Raw genomic sequence first — 21,499 nt, 5'->3', positions numbered from 1 at the left:
ATTTGTACTACCCATCACATAGGGTTTTTGCAAACTTTAAAGCACTCTTGTTACAACTTACTGAGAGCAAGGAGGATTTGAACCTACTTCCTCTTACTCCAAATACTGTTTACATGCTCCATGTTGCTCTTAGGTTCGCATCTTAACTGTTCTACTTACTGTCAGTGTGACCTTAGGCAAGTCACTTATTTTTTTCTGGGTCTCTGTTTTCTCATATGTGAGACTTCATCTAATGTTTAAATTAATGATCTGTGGAGAAGTTGAGGCCTCTTATAAGCAGAAAGACTAGTAAATGAAGACAACTAGCAGATAAATGTTTGAAGGTAATAATACCTTTATGTTCCTGATCTCTAAAGTTCTTTCCAACTCTAAAACAAATTGTATGATGCTGTGCCTGCTTCTGTGTTGCCATAGCAGTGAATAGCCCCTGCTGCCGCGCTGCTAGATAATAGGCGTAAGTAAGGGGGAAGAGTACTTTATCTGTCACTCCCTGTTGCCTTCTGCTAATGCATGACCACTGAGTGACAGTAATAGTAATGATAGTGGCCAAATGCTCGAACACTGACGTCATGATATGAGCATTTAACATGGCACTTTGATTTTACAGAGCGCTTTACAGATCTCATTTGGTCCTCACAACAAGCCAGGGAGGTGGTAAGTGCTCTTACCCTCATGTTGCACATGAGGACACTGAGCCTGAGGGAGATCAGATGACCTTCCCAGGGTCATGTAGCTAGCAGATGTCTGAGGAGGGTTCGAACTCAAGAGTTCCTGACTTCGAGTCCAGCACTCAGTCCTCCCTGCCAAACTGACATGACGAATGTAGATATTTAATTCGTCTCAAATGGGTGGAATCAGAATCAAACTTCTGGCCAAAGTAGAATCGTCATGAAATTTGTTTTTGTTTTTGTTTTTCACAAAACCAAAATGTTACTAAACTTAAAAATTAAGTTTGAATTGATAACTTTCTGTTTTTTAGGAATATCTTCTTTATCATGCCTGAGAATTCTGTCATTTCAAAATAACTCGTCGTTGCTACTCATCAACAGCTGTATTATCCTACATGTTGCATTTCCTGGAAGAGATGCTGAGGTCAAAACCCTCAGCTGCTTCACTCTGGCCTTACCTCCACAGGCTTTGGAAAGGATAACTGATTCACAGCTTTGCAGAGGATTTCTTTTTGTTTTGGACGGTTCTGGCTGGATCTGTATCCTTGTTAATGGAAATAGTCTTTGAATAGTAAGGAAAATAATATTCTGAAAGCTGGTTCATTTTCTTAAGCTTTTGAGGTAGTAGCATGGTAGTGCTCTCTACAGCAGATCTGTAGGCTATTAGCCAAACTATATTGACATTTCAGAAAAATGGTTTTCTTTCTGCCTGCATAAACTTGTGATTGATTTTTCTGAATTCTGGAAATTATTTTTATGCTTTAGTTATACCTGTTTGTATCCAAACTGATTTTTAAAAGATGCCACAAGATGCTGGGTTAACTTCATTTTTATTATTAGGTAGTTGAATATTAGTGGAGAATGTCACCAATATGTCATATTTCTTAGTAACTCCTATCTCCATGTCACTCTCCTGATGGCTGTCTCGGTTTACACTTTTTTTTTTCTGCTATCATCAATGAATATCATTTTGGAGAACAGAATCCCAGCTGTTATAGCTTCATCATGTCTTATGTTTTGGATGGTTAATTAGATTTAAAGCAGATGTTTTCTTTAACGTGGGCCCAAAGACATTTTTGATGCTGTAGATGGCACATATCTTGCTCATGTGGATCTAAACCTTTACCAGGCTGATATGTGTGACGAGGAGCAACAGCAGCCAGCCGATATGTCTTCACTTACTACCTTGAAGGTGTCTCAGGAGCTAGATGTGGTTGTGGTTATCAGCTGCTCCAATTCTGCGGTTGCTGTTGACTTAAATGTCTATTTCAGGTAGGTGGATTAAGATTCCCTAGTCTGTTTGGAGGCACCTTGCGGTTATGTATGCTTTAGGGTCAGCACAGATTGATTTGATTTAATTTAACTTCTGCATCTCAGCGCATCTGTGCTCTTCTGTGTAGGTACCTCTGCTAGTGCATGTTGCAAACCCTCGGTGACTTTTTATCCTTTGTGATTTGTATAACCCATGCCTTTCTGTAAATCTTTAATAAAAGATCCTCTCACAATGATAGATGCCTTCTTCAGAGCCTTTTAATATTTTGTGGACACCAGAGCTTCTCTTGGGTTCTCCTTTACTCCTGATAGTTGACTGGACCATCTTCTTTTCTGGTCTTAAATGCAAATAGTACAGTCCTATACATTGCTCAGATTTCCTTGTGTTTATTGAAGTCAGGTAATTGCAGTCATGGACTAATTCAGTTGAGGTACCAAGATTGATTTAAGTGCATCCTTTTCTCTTAACAATTTACCTATTTCATTGAGTCAGTTCATGTACCAGTTACTAAAGTGCAGTATTGAGTTGTGATATGTGAAACGGGAACTCTGATTACCACCTATTTGTTTTTTGAATGTAGAACAAGGTTTTGACTCTCATCTCTGTTTTTGTTGATGTAGAGGGTTTTTTTTTTTAAAAACTCTGCTGCCTCCTCCACCCCCCACCTCCACCTTGTCTGTCTGGCCTTTCACAAAGGTAAAAGAGAGGAAAAAAGTGAGGGAGTGTCGGGTTTTGCCAGTTATTACCGTTTGCAGTTATTACTGCCCCCAGTGCAGTGATAGAAGCCTGCTTAGCTGACTCAGTTCTTCAGTGATCTGGCAAGTATGTAAATGCTTATTTGCATGTCTGACTATATGGTTTTAGGGCATCAACATGGAGATGACTTTTCTCTCATGACACATTTAGTTCCCAAAATACATACACACACACACACACACACACACACATGCGCACGTGCACATATACATATATGTGTGCATATGTATACTTATACATACATACACACACTGTATATGTGTGTGTATACATACACACACACACACACACACACACACACACACACATTTCTTAAAAGGCCCAAATTTATGGCAAGAAAAGAATGAGCAAATTCTTAGGCCATTAGCTGTGAGCTTCCTTTTCTCCCATTCTTTTCATCTCACACCCCACTTCCTTAAACCCTGACAGCATCTCCCATACTACCTCCTTCTACATGTGCCATTGAACCCTTCCCCTCCAGTCAAAGATTGCTCGTTTATCATTCCTTCTCTACTGGTTCCTGCTGCCCACAGACATACCTCCATCTATCCCATTCTTGAAAAAACCTTATTAGTTCCTACCATCCCCACTATTTATCAATCAGATGAAATGACATACGTGCAGAGGTTTGCAAACCTTAAAGTGCCTTATAAATGCTGGTTCTTATTATTATCTGTTTTCATCTTATATCTTCACCTTCTCAAGTAAACTCCTTGAAAAAAGCTGTTTACACCTGGTGCTTCTACTTCCTCTCCTTTAGCTTTCTTTTTTTTCGTATTCTTTTTTTAAATCTATACTTTATTATTTAATAATTTTTAGTTTTCAGCATTGATTTCCACAAGATTTTGAGTTACAAATTTTCTCCCCATTTCTACCCTCCTCCCCACTCCAAGATGGCATATATTCTGGTTGCCCCCGTTCCCCAGTCAGCCCTCCTTTCTGTCTCTCCACTCCCCCTCCCCCCCATCCCTTTACCCCTTACTTTCTTGTAGGGCAAGATAGATTTCTATGCCCCATTGCCTGTATATCTTATTTCCCAGTTGCATGCAAAAACAACTTTTTTTTTTGAGCATCTGCTTTTAAAACTTTTGAGTTCCAAATTCTCTCCCCTCTTCCCTCCCTACCCACTCTCACTAAGAAGGCAAGCAATGCAACTTAGGCTACACATGTATCATTATGCAAAACATTCCCATAAATAGTCATGTTGACTATAGACTAACTATATTTCCCTGTTCTGTCCCCCTTTATTCAGTTTTCTCCCTTGACCCTGTCCCTTTTCAAAAATGTTTGCTTTTGATTAATTCTTCCCCCTCTCTGCCCTCCCTTTTGTCGTCCCCCCTTTTTTTAATCCCGTTCCCCCTACTTTCATGTAGGGTAAGATACCCAATTGAGTGTGTGTGTTATTCCCTCCTCAAGTCAAATCCGATGAGAGCAAGATTCAGTCATGCCCCCTCACCTACCCCCTCTTCCCTTCCAATGTACTTCTTTTTCTTGCCACTTTTATGTGAGATAATTTACCTCATTCTATCTTTCCCTTTCTCCCCTCTCAATATATTCCTCTCTCATCCCTTAATTTTATTTAATTTTTTTAGATATCATCCCTTCATATTCAACTCACCCTGTGCCCTCTGTCTATGTATATGTATATTCCCTTCAACTACCCTAATACTGAGAAAGATCTCATGAATTACACACATCCTCTTTCCATGTAGGAATGTAAGCAAAACAGTTCCACTTTAGTAAGTCACTTATGGTTTCTCTTTCTTGTTTACCTTTTCATGCTTCTCTTGATTCTTGTGTTTGAAAGTCAGATTTTCTATTCAGCTCTGGTCTTTTCACTGAGAAAACTTGAAGGACCTCTATTTTATTGAAAGTCCATATTTTGCCTTGGAGCATGATACTCAGTTTTGCTGGGTAGGTGATTCTTGGTTTTAATCCTAACTCCTTTGACCTCCGGAGTATCATATAACAAGCCCTTCGATCCGTTAATGTGGAAGCTGCTAGATCTTGTGTTATCCTGATTGTGTTTCCATAATACTCAAATTGTTTCTTTCTGGCTGCTTGCAATATGTCCTTGACCTGGGAATTCTGGAATTTGGCGAAAATATTCCTAGGACTTTTCTTTTTGGGATCTTTTTCAAGAGGCGATCTGTGGATTCTTTCAATTTCTATTTTGCCCTGTGGCTCTAGACTATCAGGGCAGATTTCCTTGATAATTTCTTGAAAGATGATGTCTAGGCTCTTTATTTGATCATGGCTTTCAGGTAGTCCAGTAATTTTTAAATTATCTCTCCTGGATCTATTTTCCAGGTCAGTGGTTTTTCCAATGAGATATTTCACTTTGTCTTCCATTTTTTCATTCCTTTGGTTCTGTTTTATAATTTCTTGATTTCTCATAAAGTCACTAGCTTCCACTTGCTCCAGTCTAATTTTTAAGGTAGTATTTTTTTCAGTGGTTTTGGACCTCCTTTTCCATTTGGCTACTTCTGCCTTTCAAGGCATTCTTCTCCTCATTGGCTCTTTGGAGCTCTTTTGCCATTTGAGTTAGTCTATTTTTTAACGTGTTATTTTCTTCAGTATTTTTTTGGGTGCCCTTTAGCAATTCATTGACTTGTTTTTCATGATTTTCTTGCATCACTCTCATTTCTCTTCCCAGTTTTCCCTCTACTTCTTTAACTTGCTTTTCCAAATCCTTTTTGAGCTCTTCCATGGCCTGAGATAAATTCATATTTTTCTTGAAGGCTTTTTATGTAGGCTCTTTAACTTTGTTGACTTCTTCTGGCTGTATGCTTTGATCTTCTTTGTCACCAAAGAAAGATTCCAAAGTCTGAGTCTGAATCTGAGTCCGTTTTTGCTGCCTGTTCATGTTCCCAGCCAACTACTTGACCCTTGAGCTTTTTGTCAGGATATGACTGCTTGTAGTATAGGGAGTACTTTGTCCCAGGCTTTAGGGGCTGTGCTGCTGTTTTCAGAGCTACTTCTACACAGCAAGCTCTGCCACACCAGCACTCTTCCTCCCCCAAGAACCGCCAACCCAGACCACCACACAGATCCAAGCAGGCTCTGCACTCCCACTCTGATCCACTGCTTAATTCCTGCCACTGGGTGGGCCTGGGGCCAGAAGCAACTGCAGCTGGAGCTCTGGAAGCAGCCCCAGAGCTGCACCACTTCCTTGCCCCCGGGTCTGGGGCCAAGGCGCCGCACTCGTTTCACTCTGATCCAGCAGTTTTTCCCACTAACTTGCTTGTTGTCTTTGGCCTTTATGGATTGAGAAGTCTGGTAACTGCCACAGCTCAATAATTCAGGGCCCTACCGCCTGTTCCACCTGGCTCCCGGGTCTGGTTGGTCCTGGCACAGCCCATGCCATGGGATAGGCCCTTCCTAGCGACCATCCAGGCTCTCCTGGGCTGGAGCCCTGCTTCCCTCTGTTATTTCGTGGGTTTTGCAGTTCTAGAATTTGTTCCGAGCCATTTTTTATAGGTGTTTGGAGGGACCTGGCGTACAGCTTAAGAAAGTCCCTGCTTTCCAGCCGCCATCTTGGCTCCGCCCCCTCCTTTCACTTTCTTATTGCTATTTGCCTGTCCCCCATCGTACTTCTCCTTCAAAGCCAGCTCAGTTTCCATTTCCTAAGCCTTCCCTAAATCTCTGAGGTGTCTTTCAGCTCAAAAATTCCAAAATCATTCCATGAGATCTTATGGCATAGTGAGAACCATAAAACTCAAAATTTAATCATCCAGGATCTCATATTGTTCTCTCATTTTTTTTTTTATGTGCTTTGGACTGATATCATCTAGATTATAGTAAGTCCCTTAAGATCATGTTTTACTGAGCCAGAACTGAGGATAGGCAAAGTGAACAGCTACCAAGGACATAACATGTAGGCATCTGCTGAGAGACACTTTTAAATATGGCTTTTTATATGTGCATACATTTTTGATGCCAGAAGACTCTGTCTATAGCATGTTGCTTTATGGTTTTTGTTGTTGCATGTACTTAGCATAGGCACAAAGCTTCTGGTGGAAACATAAGAGGTATAATTTTAAAACCTTGCTTAGCAGGGCCAAACTCATCTTTTGCTACTTTCACTACTATATTACCAACAGTACCTCTAGTAATGTTGAATCAGTTGTAATGCTTAGTAGGTACTTCCTCATTCATTGATCTCAACTGACCTGGCTCATGATTTCTAAGGACTTTGGCTTTGAATTACTATACCTGTAGTTATGGGCCTTTATGCATTTGGACTGAATTGTCCATAGTCGTAGTCTTATCGCCACTAGTACACATTTGTGAAATTAAACTAATGGTTGGTGGTATTAGGGTTCAGTTTGTTGACATGAAACAGTGTTTTTCTAAGACATCAAACTTATAACTTTGACTTTCTTAGTATTATACTGTAGCTGTAGGACTCGGTAGGCTCAGCTTAGGAAAATTAGTCATGGCATTCTCTATGATTTAGTGCTTTTAGGGAAGTAACAGTGACATGGCTTTGTGAATGGGAAACAAATGGAAGAATATTTATCATTACTTCGATGTCAGCGTTATCACTTTTACACAATGACTGTTGCTATGTTCTAAAATGTAGGCAATATCCTGAGCATATACTGTGTGAGAGAAAGCTAGAAAATCTTCCCATCAAAGGACTTGAAGGCGTGGATGAAGATGACCTTGCCAACTCAGTCTACAACATGAAACTGACCAGGTTTTCATTCCAGGTCGATAGGTATGTAGAGAAACTTTTCTTAAAAATTCATATTTTATTTTGACATAGCCTGAATTTCCTGTTGTATCCTTCCCTCTTCCCCTCCTAGAGAACCACTTCAGATAACAAAGGATTTATAAAAGAAAAAATAAAAAGGAAGAAGAAAAATAAAATCACCAAAACGAATCAGTGCATTGAAAAAAATGATACTATATGCAGTTTGGTATGAAAACTTCAAAAAAAATTTACCTGCTTTAGCCTGGAGAAGAAAAGACTTAGGGAGTATGTGATATGTCTTCAGATTTTCAAAGGGCTATCATGTGAAAAAGGAATTGTTTTTCTTGGCCCTAGAGGTCAGTAGCCTAGGACTAATGAGTAGAAGTTACAGATCAATCAGCAAGTATTTATTAAGCACTTACTATGTGCCAGACACTATTCTAGGCCCTGTGGGATACAAGCACAAGTATGAGAAGCATGTTTTGACTCAGTAACGATAAACTGCCTATTAACTAGAGCTATGCACAAGTGAAATAGTAACTTTCCTATCTCTGATGAGGGTCTTGGAATAAATACTTTGATGACAGCTTGTCAGCATCTCATAGAGGCAGTTACTGCCTGAGGCTAGAGTTGAAATAGGTGACTTTGGAGGTCTCTTCCAGTTGTGAGATCCCATGATTTGTTAGATTGATAGAGTGCCTTTTCTCTGAAGGACTATCTCAGAACAAGTGTTTTTAACTCCAAAAGATCCATGATTTATTAGGTATGGTCACCTACCTACCCCCACCAATTTCAGGGGGCACCTTCTTCGTGCCTTAATAGTTAGTTTTTAAGCTGCTATAACCCAAAAAGTTCATCCTTTGCTGACCAACTTTCTAGCAATGAACCTTTCTCAAGTTAACTAGCCTCATCTCTCACATTTTATCTTTATATCCATTCCCAGGCCTGTGTTCAGATGAGGCCTTTCCAGCTTGGGATAAGACTCGCCAGAGCTCATGCTTCATTGGCATCACCTGCAGAAACACAGGGTCTCCTTCGTGCCACAGGGATGCCACTGAAAGGCATCCCTATTCCTATGATGTTCATTTCTACATTAGAGAATGGCTACATTGAAGAAGGGATTTAGTGGATGAAGAAAAGGGATTTTTCTTATGGAAGTGGATGTGGAAAACTAAAAATAAATTAGTTTTTAAAAGATTTCAGCAATCTAATTTTAAAAATGTGCAAAATAAACATTTTACAGGGATTTCACTAGTATAGGAAGTCCTGTGTGAGGAAACTCCTTTTTACCAATGCAGATGAGCACCTTCTCTGCAACTCAGAGGCTTAGTAAGTTACCTTGGACATTGAGAGGTTAAACAACTCGTCCACAGTCACGTAGCTAGCACGTAAGCATCAAGATTGGAACACAGGCCTTCCTGACTCCAAGGCTGGCATTCTGGCCTCTGTACCATGCTACCTCTTTCCAAAGAAAGGAAAGTTGATTGTTTTGTTCAGTGATTCTTACTGTAATGGAAAAGAATTTCTTCTTTTCTTTTTCCAGATCCTGGAAAACTCAGCTGTCAGAATTATACAACTCAACAAAGAAGCCCAGTTTAGAAGTTGTGAATTGTGTGCCTTGGTTCCAGGGTCTTCTTCGTTTTGACCCCTCTGAATCTAGTAGCCATCCTTCACAGGAACAGACTTGGACCTTTATTCCACAAGACCTGATTCGTGTGCAGTACAGCCGCCCATGGAAGGATCATGTTAGGTCAGATGATTTAAAGAAGTTGTGGAAGGTAATGCCCATTGGCAAGCAAGAGGGGACAGCAAATCTCAAATGTGTATCTGTGACAGGATTCACTGTGCTTTTTACACAGTTAGTAGAAAGTACAGGCTGGACAGTTGTTCTGTGGGACTTGGAGACACAGAATATGCATTGTGTTTTCCTTGGCAAAAAATGCATTCCTGTGGACTGCAGTGGAAACCAACAATTGTGCCTTGTTCTGACAGGTAAGATCAAATTGTCAAGTTGCCGAAGTCTTTGCATTCCCTATACTACTATGGACGGGTTTAGGCCTCAGTCATTCAGTCAGTAAATATTTATTAAATGCCTACTGTGTTCCAGGCACCGTGTTCAGTGCTGGGGATACAAAGAAAGGCAAAAGACAGTCCCCTATCTTTAGGAGCCTGTAGTCTAATAAGGAAGACAATGTGTAAACAACTATGTGCAAAGTATATAAGGATAAAGAGAAGTTGGAAATAATCAACAAAGGGAAGGAACTAGAATTAAAGGTAATTGGGAAATCCATCCTGTAGAAAGTGGGATTTTAGCTGGGACTTGGAAGAAGTTAGATGGCAGAAATAAGGAGGGAGAGCGTTCCAGGATCCACGGGGGGACAGCCAGAGAAAATTGCCGCAGTTGTGATAGGAAATCACTGGAGTCTATTATTGAAAGGGGGTGTGGGTGGTGGTGCTGGTGACATAGTCAGGCTTTTAGAAAGATCACTTTGACAGCTGTGTCAAAGATAAACTGGAATAGGGGTCTGACTTGCGTCCAGTACAGTCGCCATCTTTCCATGCCTTCCCTCTCCAAACTATCCTCCATATAGGAGTCAAATTAATATTTCTAAAAATAATAAAGGTCTGCCTGTATCATAACTTTGCTGTTCTAAAATTTTCATTGGCTCTAGGATAAGAAGCAGCATCCACAGCCTAGCATTTGACCCCTTTCATAATCAGATTTCAATCTATCTTTCCAGTCTTAAATCATATTACTTTTATACATTCTACTTAGCAGCCAAATTGGCCTACATTTTTAGCTTCACCTTGGCATTCTGTCACCTATATTTGTACCTTTGCACAGTTTTGGTATGCTGTCCTACTTCACTTCAGTCTTTTAGAATCCTCACCTTCCTTCAAGATTCAGTTCAGGTGCCACCTTCCTGATTCTCCCAGCTTTTTGTTTTGTCTCTCAGATTGTCAACTTTTTAATACTCTCTCTTTTTCCCCCTGCCTCCTGTAGAAGGTAAGCTTTTTGAGGGTGAGGAATGTTCCCCTGCCTTGCTCATAGTAGGCACTTAAATGATGAGTTGAATTGGAAAGATTCCAAGATGATGCCGCATCATGGAGAACCTTGAATTCCAGGCAAAAGAATTTAAGCTTTATTTGATAGGCAGTAGGAAGTCATTGAAGGATTTTGTCAGACAAGTACATTACCAGATAAGAAAGAGACATCTAGCTGTAGTGTGACAGAGAATATCAGGAAAACCTATCTGGCAGCTGTTGTGCTAATTCAGGTGGGTGGTCCTGAGGGCATGTACTAGGGTGGTGACTGTGGGAATAGAGAGGTAGGAATTACTGTAGGATGAATAATGGGACTTGGTCACTGGATTATGAGAAACTATGCCCTAGTCCATGAGGGCATTAATCAGCTCAACTTTGGAATTTCTGCCCTGGGGCTGAATTGGCTTGTATGGTGAGTAAGTGCAAAGTCACCTAGCCCTCTACATCTAATTGGCCAGGCTGGATCATGCTTCAGTTCTCACCCAGCAGTTCACCTGAGCCATCTTCTCAGCCATGTGCCTTGCCATCTTGTCTGGCATTGGCATGGTATCTTCTGCAAAGATGAACATTTGGAAAATCTTTCTTTTATTTGGACCTGATGCAGAACATTTTCCAGGACATTTGGGAATACGTTTGGCTCACGTAACATCTTCTTTTTAACATCTTGCGTAATGTTAATACTCAGTGGATTGTCGAAAAATGATCTCAGTACCTGCTATCAGTGGAATCTTGTGTGTCTTTGATATGAAATATGCCATTTTAGAGCAAGGTGTTTTAAGGCTGCATATTATTCTATCAAGTTAAATCTTTTTAAAAATTGATGAGCAGTAAATGTAATGGAACCTCATTATGTGTACAATTTAAAAATGTGAAACACTATAGAAAATTACCTCTAATAACCTACCTGCCCTCTTCTCATATTTAATTGAGAATGTCTTAAACCATTCTCATAAAGATTTTATATACTTACATGCCCTCATAGTGGCGTGGAGGTAACCCAAGGTTCTCAAAGGTTCTGTCAGTGGATTAACTCTGACAGGTTCTACTGTGTTGGAAAGACCTCAGGTATGGCTCTGGTAAGATATTGAGTCTGTTTTTTGAGCCCCAGCCTCGCTAATTACAAAGAGGCACATCGTTACTGTTTGCCACCTGGTGATGAAACAGTTTGGCTATGGCAACTCATGAAACAAACAGAAAAGGTGACATCATTCTGCTTCTGTAGTGACAGGGGCAAGGAATTAAATGCAAGGAATCAAACAGTTTTTAGGCCCTCAGGAAACTTTGGTTTGAATGTTGGTACTATAAAAGTAAGATCTTTGTCCGGCGGCCAGTGAGTGGCCATGTTGCTGGAGGAGCTGAGTCTTAAGAATCTTGACCTTGTTACAAGAGAAACCAGAAGAAAGAAGTTACCTCTAAGTAGAAGGATGATTCACCAGGTACTCCTTGGAGAAGCAAAGAAAGGACTTGGTGGAATGGTTTTATTGTGTACCCAGAAACAACAGGAAACATTTCATGAGACATTTGGTCATCACATCTTGTAGTACTAATGACAAGTATTTGCAAAAACATAATACAGCTAATGCACCAACATCTGCTGCTGAAGATGAAGTGGTAAAGAAGTTAAATCAAGAATTTGATAAGAATCACAAAGGTGGGAAAAGTTGAAGATGGAGAAAACTATGGGATATTTCAGGAAAAAGAAATGAGAGAAGGCAAAAACTTATATATTAAATAGAAGCCTCACAGCTCTATATCATGAACACTTTGTCTAAAAAAATAATGTGTAGGTACATTGAACATGGTGAGCACTAAATATCACCATAAAGAATGAAATAGATTTTATTTTAATAGGCAGGAAAGGACTTAATATTGATATGGAATTTATCCCTAAGTTAGCTGTTTGTGTACAGTCAGTCCATTAACTAGTTAGAGCTAAGGTCAGAATTTGTTTTAAAAAAAAGAACAAAATGAGAAAGAGAAGAATAAATTAAACTGATTGAACCCTGAAATATTTAAACAGTATTTTAAAGTAATGAGAACTAGACAAAAGAAATTTTATTGATACTTTTAATAACAGTTTTATCCAGAAGTTTAACCACTGTTTAATAATTGCCACAGCAAGGAGACCAATAGAGCCCACAAAGCTCCTTCGCAAACATTTGACTTACTTGCCAGAGATAGATAACTTCCAGTGGCATCCCCAGGTTTGCCTATAAATTTGCCTTTAAAGTCTTAAGGAGGAGCAGCAGTGTCATAAAGCAGAGAGAAACAGTCAAGGGAAAAGCCAGTTTAAAGAAAGCGTGGCAAGATATCCAATTAAGCCGAATGATCCTAAGGGCATTCAAGAGTAAAAACAGAGAGAGGACTATAAACAAAAGGAAAAAGAAGGGAAAATTGCAAATGTTGTTTGAACAAACTAGTTTCCCCATTAAAGATGGTGGAACCACCACACTTGGACTTTGATGTCACAGTTCCTGAGATGCTTATAGAGAAAGTCAAAATGGCACTAAGAGAACAGAGTTTATGGAAAAAGGAGTTGAATTGGACCAGGATAAAGAAGATCCATGCTGGAGGTAACACAATTGTGACAGTGTTGAGGGACCAAATACAAGTTATCTAAAGGAAGTGAAGATATCAAAGATGTAGGAAAAAAAAAAACAAACTAAAAAACCTTAGACCTTGTTAATACTAAAAAAAAGCAAATGAAAGACTTCAGTAACTAACAGCCTATATGTCCACTTTTCTATCTATACAAAAAAGTCTTTTTGAGAATCAAAAGTATCATGTCTTTATCATCTTATAATTAACTGAGATGAAGAGAATATAAGATTGCATTATACTCATTGTTTGTTGTTGGGTAGGGAGATTAGATCCAGTAGAACAAAACACCACCTTAACAAAATCATTTAAAGTAGAACATCTTCTCTCCATACATCAGGATCACTCAGAATTCCTTGGAAGATGTAACAACAGAAGTAATCCTGTTCAGCAGCCCTCTGATAATAAAAACAAGCAAGAAATAAAGCAGGGAATATGCTTTATTATTTAGTAAAGGCATTCACTTCTGTTGACAGAGGAGATTTAGTGCAGAGTCCAGGTTGAAGAACTTGATATCCTCCAAATGGTCCTGTTTGTGGATGAAATTGTACTCATTGCATCAAGCTCTAGGACATTGCAGAGCCTCTTGAAAGAAACCTGTAATCAGGAATTTGGCTTGTCTGTCCACACAAGAAAGGACAAATGGACAAAGGAATGTCTTTTTTGCTAAGATTTCAACATGTCTTATGGATACACCCTATAAAATTTACCTAATAATATGTATATCTGGAACAAACAGTATTTATATGGACAGTGAGCTGGGTCCAGAGTTGAAAAGGAGGAGAGCAGGCTGGATTGCTTTCAGGAAACTGTAAAGCTCTTTTATAAATCCTAAGCTTATCATGAAAGCAAAAGCAGCCCCTATTTTCAGTAGTATCATTTTACAGATGTTGCTACAGAGCAGCTAGGTGTGGCTCTCCACTGCCTCTGAAGAAATTAGCTAGGACCTTGGGAGAACAGCAGTAAAAGACATGAGCAAGTTGTGGGGCAGAAGGAAAAGATAAGACATAAGACAAGAGTAAGGGATGATAGGTGACAGCCAGAATGCCCCACAGGCACACTCTTGATGTTGGGAGAAAGAGAGGAAGTCCTCCAGAACACTGGATGGATACCTTGTGGCAAACTTGGGAGAACATGGGCAGGAATGCCCCAGAATTGACAGGCATGGGTGGATCATAATATGTCTTTGAAGGGAACAGATCCATCTGAGTATAAAAATGATAGTAGCTGCATTTATGTAGTGCTTTACGTTTGCAAAGGACTTGACAAATATGATCTCACAGTGAGCAGGTATAACAAACATATTTTCTGTTGGGCCTAAGGGCTGGGGCACATAAGGAGCCAGAAGAGATCCAGAAGTCACAGTTAAGTGGATTTGCAGGCTCTCCCTAGAGAGATATATAAAGGAATTAGCAGCGTTGGCTTCATCAATGTACTCTCAGAAGTAACAAACAACATCCTTTTATGGGACACTTATCAGCTTGCTTTGTAATGCTCACAGTGAGCATAAACAAACAGCAGACCACTATGGTGACGATTGGAGTGTTGTGTTAATACATTACATAGGAGAAAGAAGTAGAGAAACTCTATAAAAATTTGATATTCTCCAAAGCGAATCATTGTATACCTTGATATTTGATTACCTGCACTTCAAAGATGAGCGTAGAATAAGATGATGAAAAATGTGGTTTGGGTTCAACTAATGAAAAAGGCCAAAAGCTAGTCAGCTTCCTGAAGCCTTGTGATTTTGTATTGTAAATGCCCTGAGAAAAGTGTTAGAAGGCACCAGACCTTTGTGAGCACTGAAGGACATAAAACACAAAACTGACTCTGCTCTAACAGACAGAAATTACTAAAAAAAAGTGCTTACAACCTTTGTTGTCGTTTTGCAACCATCAGCTGGTTTAAGTAAAAGTCAGACTCACTATTTAGTGCCAAGTGTCCTGTCACTAATATCAGGTTGTTTGCATGTGCTGGTCATATGCATGATAATTCTTCTGATTTTTAAAACGATGTTGGTAAGATAATTTCTCAGATAAGTGTATGAGCTTCATTTTGGTGTGTCGACTAGAATCTGAGATCAGAAACCTTATAAATACACTGTCAGCACTTACTGTCAAATCAGGTCATATCCAGTCAACAAGCATTTAAGTGCCTACTATGTACCAGGCACTGTCTAAATGCCAGGGAAACAGAGACAGGCAAAAGTCATCCTCTGCTCTTAAGGACCTCAGTCTAATAGGGGAGACAACATGAAAACAACTATGTACAAGCAAGTATACACAGGATAAATTGGAGATAATCAAAGCCCAAATCAATCCTTGAATGAATGTTATGTTCCAAGTAATGTTTTGCCTACAGTTGCATCCCACTCGAGTTTACTTATGAACTGGGGTGAATAGAGTATAATTAGAGTATATTAGAATATTATTATTGCTGTGTACTACTAATAGTAGAATTATGACAACCTGATGGTAAACTAGCTTTGGAAATAAGTTAACATTTTTATGAACTCATTGATATTTTTCCCATTTAACTTTCCCTAGTTGGTACAGGGAGTGAAATCATGATTCTTATTTGTCATGGACAAATGGCTGTTAATAAAAATGTTTTAAAATGCTGCTTATCTAAGACATTTGTAATTCTCTTATCTGAATTTGGAAATAATAAAATGATTGTATTTTTTGTGTTTTCAGAAAGAAGTCCTGATAACCAAATGACAAATGTTTGATTCTCTTATTAAGATGATTTCTGCTCAGTTAAAAGCTAAGACACAAAAGCTGAGAAAATTAATTATAATAAAGAAGTCGGGAGTGGGTGGATCCCTGGTTGGGCTTTGGGATTTTTTTATTTTGATTTCAGTCTGTATATGTCTTTATGCAGTAACCACTAAAGCTGGGACTAGGGTTATGAAATGTAGTCAGTCTCTGGAATCATAGCAAGAGGCCATTAATAGTACTTTTTAATTCTGCTGTCCTTGGCATGTGGTATTTTGTGATAAGACAAGTTGGATATGTTCCATTGAATGGATACAAAAGCAGCCAGTTTTCAGATGATGTCTAGAGTACAAATATGCCACCAAAGGTTTTGGTCGTACTGTCGTATTCCCAGGCTCATGTACCTATATTTGGAAGCTACAACTTCTATGGATTAGAATTATACAGTAGAACAAACATTTACTAAATGCCTGCTCTGTATAGAGCACTGTAGTACGTGATGGGGATATATGATCATGCTAATAAGTGTTTAAATGGTTTTCTTCCAGTAAACTTAGAAATACAATATTTATATAAATGTCTTAAAATCTTAAATCATTCTGGAAGATAATATAAAGTAGAAATATGAAAAGTATTGCAGTTTAATAAGATACGTTTGGGATGACAAGAACTCATCTCTTGGTCAAGTTCTTTTTAAAGTATGATTTAAGAATAATTTTTTTTTCAGAAATGTTGGAAATCAAATTGTTGGGTGACTTAAGTTCATTAATGTTCAACACTATGTCTTATACGTAGCATTTTCAGTGTTGATTATTATTGAAATATCTAGTGACTAGAAACCTTGCTTAAGTCTTAAGCAACCTATTAATGCTAATGTATCTGTTTTATTTTTAATAGAAAATGGACTCTCTCTGATTTTGTTTGGTTTGACTCAAGAAGAGTTCTTGAATAGACTAATGATCCATGGAAGTGCCAGCACTGTTGATACCCTTTGTCATCTCAATGCTTGGGGGAGGTGCTCGATCCCTATACATGCATTAGAGGTAACCTTGGATGAGTCATAGCAGAGCCTTTATGTCAGACCTTTGTAGGACTTGCTTGATTGGGCTCTATTGGATATTCAGTTCATGTCAATATATGGGGAATTCATCAAACATAAGCAGCGAAAAAGACTATGATTTCTACCTATATCTACTTAACTCCTTTCTACCACCACTGCTTTTACAGAGCTAAAAATTCTTGCTTTAAAAGTTATACGAAATGAGCGGATGAAAAGCAAAGAAAGTGGAAATATTCATTGCTCCCTTCTCCTTACCTTTTTATCCCAGTCAACTAGGGAATACATATGTGTTCACCTACTTTTAGTTGATAGTTTTTTACATGTTGATAAATGTGGCTATTGTAAGTTTTTTGAAAGGATAGAGACTAGATAGAAACTGGACCTCTGGCTTTATGGGTATGGGGAACTCCCAGGTGAGGAAACTCCCTCCATCAATTCAGATGGCTGCAAATTATAGTCTTAGAGAGTTTAGTAAATCAGGAAAAGGTTAAATGACTTGCCCAGGGTCATATAGGCAGTTTGTTTCCAGTGCAGGGCTTAAAGCTTCCTGGCTTCTTGGCTCTTTATCTTCCATGCCATGTTGCCTCTCAAATAGTTTACCATTTCAATTTTTTTTTTTGTTCCAGACTTGTGATTTCATTGGTGTGGAAATTTCCTCCACTAGTGCATAGGGGCAACTCTTCTATAACTTAAAGTCTTGGAGAATTGTTTTGGGCGCTGAAAGATTCAGTGCCTTGGCCATGGTCACATAGCTTGTTATAAGCTTGAACCCAGGTCTTCCTGTGCCCTCTCTTCAGTATTTGTATACTGTATAGAACTTTTCCTTCCTAATAAAGAGTATATTTGGCCATTCAGCAATCTGGTTTCAGCTTTATAAGAATACCTTAAAGCTAATGGTTTTGATGTTTCGTTGCTGGTTTATTTAAAACTAGTATTATAGTTATTTGTTTATGTGTTACAATATTCGTACAAAATTATAAGCTACTCATGTTTGCAGACCCTTAAGAGTGGGCTTTAGCAGTTCTACCATCATTAATTTTTCAGAATCTCTAAGTTGCTTTATGTGTACTTAGGTGCATTGAATTTTAGTGCAAAAAGAGAGTCTAGAAATAATCTAGTCCAGCTCCACATTTTTTCAGATGTAGAAATGGGGCCATGGAGGTTTACTGACTCATAGAGGGCTTTTCAGTACATGAGGTATCAAAATTTTTAGAGTGAAAACTATCCCTTGTCTTGATTCAGCGATCCCTTCCTTTGATCATTATTCTGTAAAAATTATTGGGTTTTTTTTTTTTGGTTGTTCAGGCTGGGTTAGAGAACCGTCAACTGGATACAGTAGACTTCTTTTTGAAGAGCAAGGAGAATCTTTTCAATCCCTCTTCCACCTCTTCTGTACCTGACCAGCCTGCCAGGCTTCCATCTCACTTGTATTTGAAAAGTGAGTAGAACCATCCTGATTTTCACCTTTGCCATTTACCATTCATTCTTTTTCATAATGTGCTTTGTCCCAACATCCTGGGATGTTCAGCACTTTGGGTTATTGTGTGAAGGACCTGAGAGAAAATGCACAGGTGTCAGTATTTTAAGTAAGATTTTTATTTTCTTTGTTGGCTATGTATTCCAACCGTGTGGTTAGGATATATAATCTTTCAAAGTGGCCAAGTGAGCAAAGTCAAGTAAAAGAATTCCTTGAGAGTTCCTTAGGTATAGATTGACCCTATGAAAGGAATATGCCTACTAAGCTATGATTTGGGCCTTAACATATGAATTTTGGGCCTTACTGTTCTAGTTGCTTGCTATGTGGCTTAGACTCCCTTCCCGAAGGCTTTGGCTTCCTTTTCTGACAAGGGGAAAGAATCATACATACCTGTTTTGTAAGAATTTCTAGTAGGAAGAACTACAGTGACCAATGGAGAAGGGGTTTAGCTCTTTGAATAAAAATGCACAGAAATCCAAGATGGCGATAGTGGTATTCTAGTTTAATCTTGCCAGATGGCGGTAATAAATAAGCGTAACTCCTCCTTTGGGTTAAATAGCGTCAGGTCCCTAACTCTCTGGGGTGTTTGGCGGGGCACGTATCCTGTTTGGGAACATTTGGGCCCTAGCTAGAAGTTGTTTGTCTCCTATCTTCCCTTTTCTTCTCTTCCCTGATTATTTATTATAGCATGTTTTTTGTGCCTAGTAAAAAATTTCTAGAGTACATAAGCATAAAAATGAGTTTTGAATTACTTAATATGCCTGTGATCTACATCCTGCATCTTAAACTGTTTATCTGGGTTCTTCTTAGGTGTGAAGGAACTGATACCAGCTTTAGATTTGCTTTGTTCAGCTATACGAGAGAATGATTCTGAAACTCAGAGCAAACATTTTTCAGAGCAACTGCTGAAGCTCACATTATCTTTCCTCAACAAACAAATCAGGGAGATCTTTGCCCACACTGAAGGTAAATGTTACAAGTGTTGTCCCACTTGCATCAATTCTGTGTTAGGCTGAGGGATTCAGACCTCAGAAATCTTGTGGGCATGACAGTGAGAAAGTGCATGAGCCAAAAGAAGACCTCGGGGTCATAGTTGGGCAAAAGTTCATGTATCATAGGCAGATTGTTATTTAAGTGACTAAGAAAGATCTGGTATTGAGATTAACAACAGGTGGACATAGAACTAACTTTTACATAAAGGGAAAATAAAGTTATCAAAGTGCAGAACTGGTAAGAGATGGCAGAAAGAGAAGTTTTAGTATTTCTGTCTCTAACATTTTGCATAACTAGTATATCAGATCGTATCCACTGGTCTGCCTTTGCTTTTTATTAAATTAGTTTATCGATGATTTCCATAGAGTTAGATGAACACCTGCAGAATGGGGTGGATATTTTGACCAACTACATTATTGAACTTCGAACCTTCATGATAAAATTTCCTCGGAAACCACCTGATGCTGTAAATGCATATGTTGGTGAAGATGTCCCCAGAATAAATGAGAGTGAAATGTGGAGAAAGCTCAGCCCTGAGGTAAATATATACTTTTAGCCTTCACTTTTTCCCCATAGTTCACAAGTGTTTGGAGAAATGATAGACAAGTAGGAGTTAAAAATCTGTATACTCATTGTACTGATGCTTGGCCAGTAAACTCCCTGTATCATTGTACAGGCTATCCCTGAACCAAGGCTAGGACTTCAAGACTTACGGTTGCAAGCTTTCTTCTAGAAACTGCAAAATTAATACCACACACTAGCTACGGTTTAGCAGCTGGTCAGCACTCCCTTTTGAATTAAAACATAACATACTTCCATGCCAGCAAGGCTTCACTTAACCTGCCCTCCCCAGTGACCCATAATTCCCTTTGGCTATTTGGAATTGTTGCCATAGACTGGACTTTAAGGCAGCTATTTGACCTCTACCTCCGGTGCTAATCCCTTCACTTCTTTCCTTCCCTTACATCCCCTGCTACTTTGTTTTCTAAATGTAGACAGCCAGACACATTGTTGTCGACTTAACTTGGAGGTGAGGGTGACCTGAAAAGGGAGTAGAGGTCATGGTGATAGAAAACAGTTCCTTTGACACTCTCTACCTGGGAGCACTAGGAAGGTTGATGTCAGAGTAGCTCAGTTAAGCTGCTGAGTATCCAAAAGAAATATAGAGTGGTTGTGTTTAAGGGCAGCTCCGACAGCAGGAGTGATGGTCTAAAGAATAGATTGAATGGAGAAATGACATGGGGTACGTGATCAGTCTGTGCTTTATACCGGTATGTACCTTTTTGATCTCCTGGATCCATACCAAATCATTTAGATTTATGAGTGGCACAATTAACCATTCTGCCAAAAGTAGTGACTCAAAAAAAAAACCCAAACATTTTCTTTTTCTTTCAGCAAGTTATCTCCAATGCCATTTTAAACAACAAAATACCAGAGGCTCAGACCTTTTTCAGGATCACCAACCATGCTGCTCAAAACCTTGGAGAACTGATTCGAATAGGATTAGATCTAGTGTTTGACAGGCTGCTAAAGAACAATATCAAAGAAGCTTCTGAACTCTTAAAGAACATGGTGAGTGTTATGCCAGTCTGTCTGATTTTGAATTCAGTGAATCTAGGAGGAGCACTGGATTGACTTCCAGCCATTTCTTAGATATACAGGTTGATATTAATCTTAGTCCCATTGGGCTCTTCCCTGGTCAGACCACATCTTGAGTATTGTGCTGGTACTCTTTGTGCCATGCCATAAGAAGGGCATTGACAAATAAGAACAGTTCCAGAAGAGGATGACTAAGATCATAAGAGGTCTGAAGAAAAGGTTCAGGTGAAGGAACTGGGTATGTTTAACCTGGAGAAGAGAGAACTTAGAGGGAATGACTTTAAGTCAAGTCATGGCTGGCGTGTGGAAGAGGGATTACACTTCTTGTGCCTGGCCCAAGAGGCCAGAAGTGGAAGCAAGGAGTAGAAGTTGTGGAGGGGCATATTTCTAGTTGATGTAAATGAAAACTTTTTTAAAAATTTATTTTTTATTTTTGGTTTATAACACTCAGTTCCACAAGTTTTGGGGTTCCAAATTTTCTCACCCTTCCTGTCCTCTCCCCTTGCCCGCAGATGGCATGTAGCCCAATATAGGTTCTACATCTACCTCTGCCCACCTCCTTTCTTCCCTGACCCATATTTTCAAAAACTTCTCACCCTTTTCCTGTTTGCATT

The 21,499-nt window shown here is 39.1% G+C and overlaps 1 protein-coding gene across 3 annotated transcripts in view; it reads left to right on the top strand.

The window, feature by feature from the left end:
* SPG11 (SPG11 vesicle trafficking associated, spatacsin) overlaps positions 1-21,499 on the top strand; it is a 78,150-nt gene that overhangs the window by 2,667 nt on the left and 53,984 nt on the right. For 2 of the 3 annotated variants that reach the window (XM_036736449.1, XM_036736450.1), the window contains exons 3-11: positions 980-1,207; positions 1,739-1,940; positions 7,283-7,420; positions 8,940-9,388; positions 16,654-16,799; positions 18,122-18,254; positions 19,104-19,259; positions 19,652-19,824; positions 20,682-20,858. In XM_036736449.1, the coding sequence (XP_036592344.1) occupies positions 980-1,207; positions 1,739-1,940; positions 7,283-7,420; positions 8,940-9,388; positions 16,654-16,799; positions 18,122-18,254; positions 19,104-19,259; positions 19,652-19,824; positions 20,682-20,858 (1,802 nt within the window). Of the gene's footprint in view, positions 1-238; positions 324-979; positions 1,208-1,738; positions 1,941-7,282; positions 7,421-8,939; positions 9,389-16,653; positions 16,800-18,121; positions 18,255-19,103; positions 19,260-19,651; positions 19,825-20,681; positions 20,859-21,499 lie in introns of those variants that run through there. The other variant, XM_036736451.1, reaches the window with a different exon arrangement.

Source organism: Trichosurus vulpecula, chromosome 8 (genome assembly GCF_011100635.1).
Source record: "Trichosurus vulpecula isolate mTriVul1 chromosome 8, mTriVul1.pri, whole genome shotgun sequence".
Classification (NCBI taxonomy): Eukaryota; Metazoa; Chordata; class Mammalia; order Diprotodontia; family Phalangeridae; genus Trichosurus; species Trichosurus vulpecula.
This window is presented reverse-complemented; position numbering and strand designations above follow the sequence as displayed.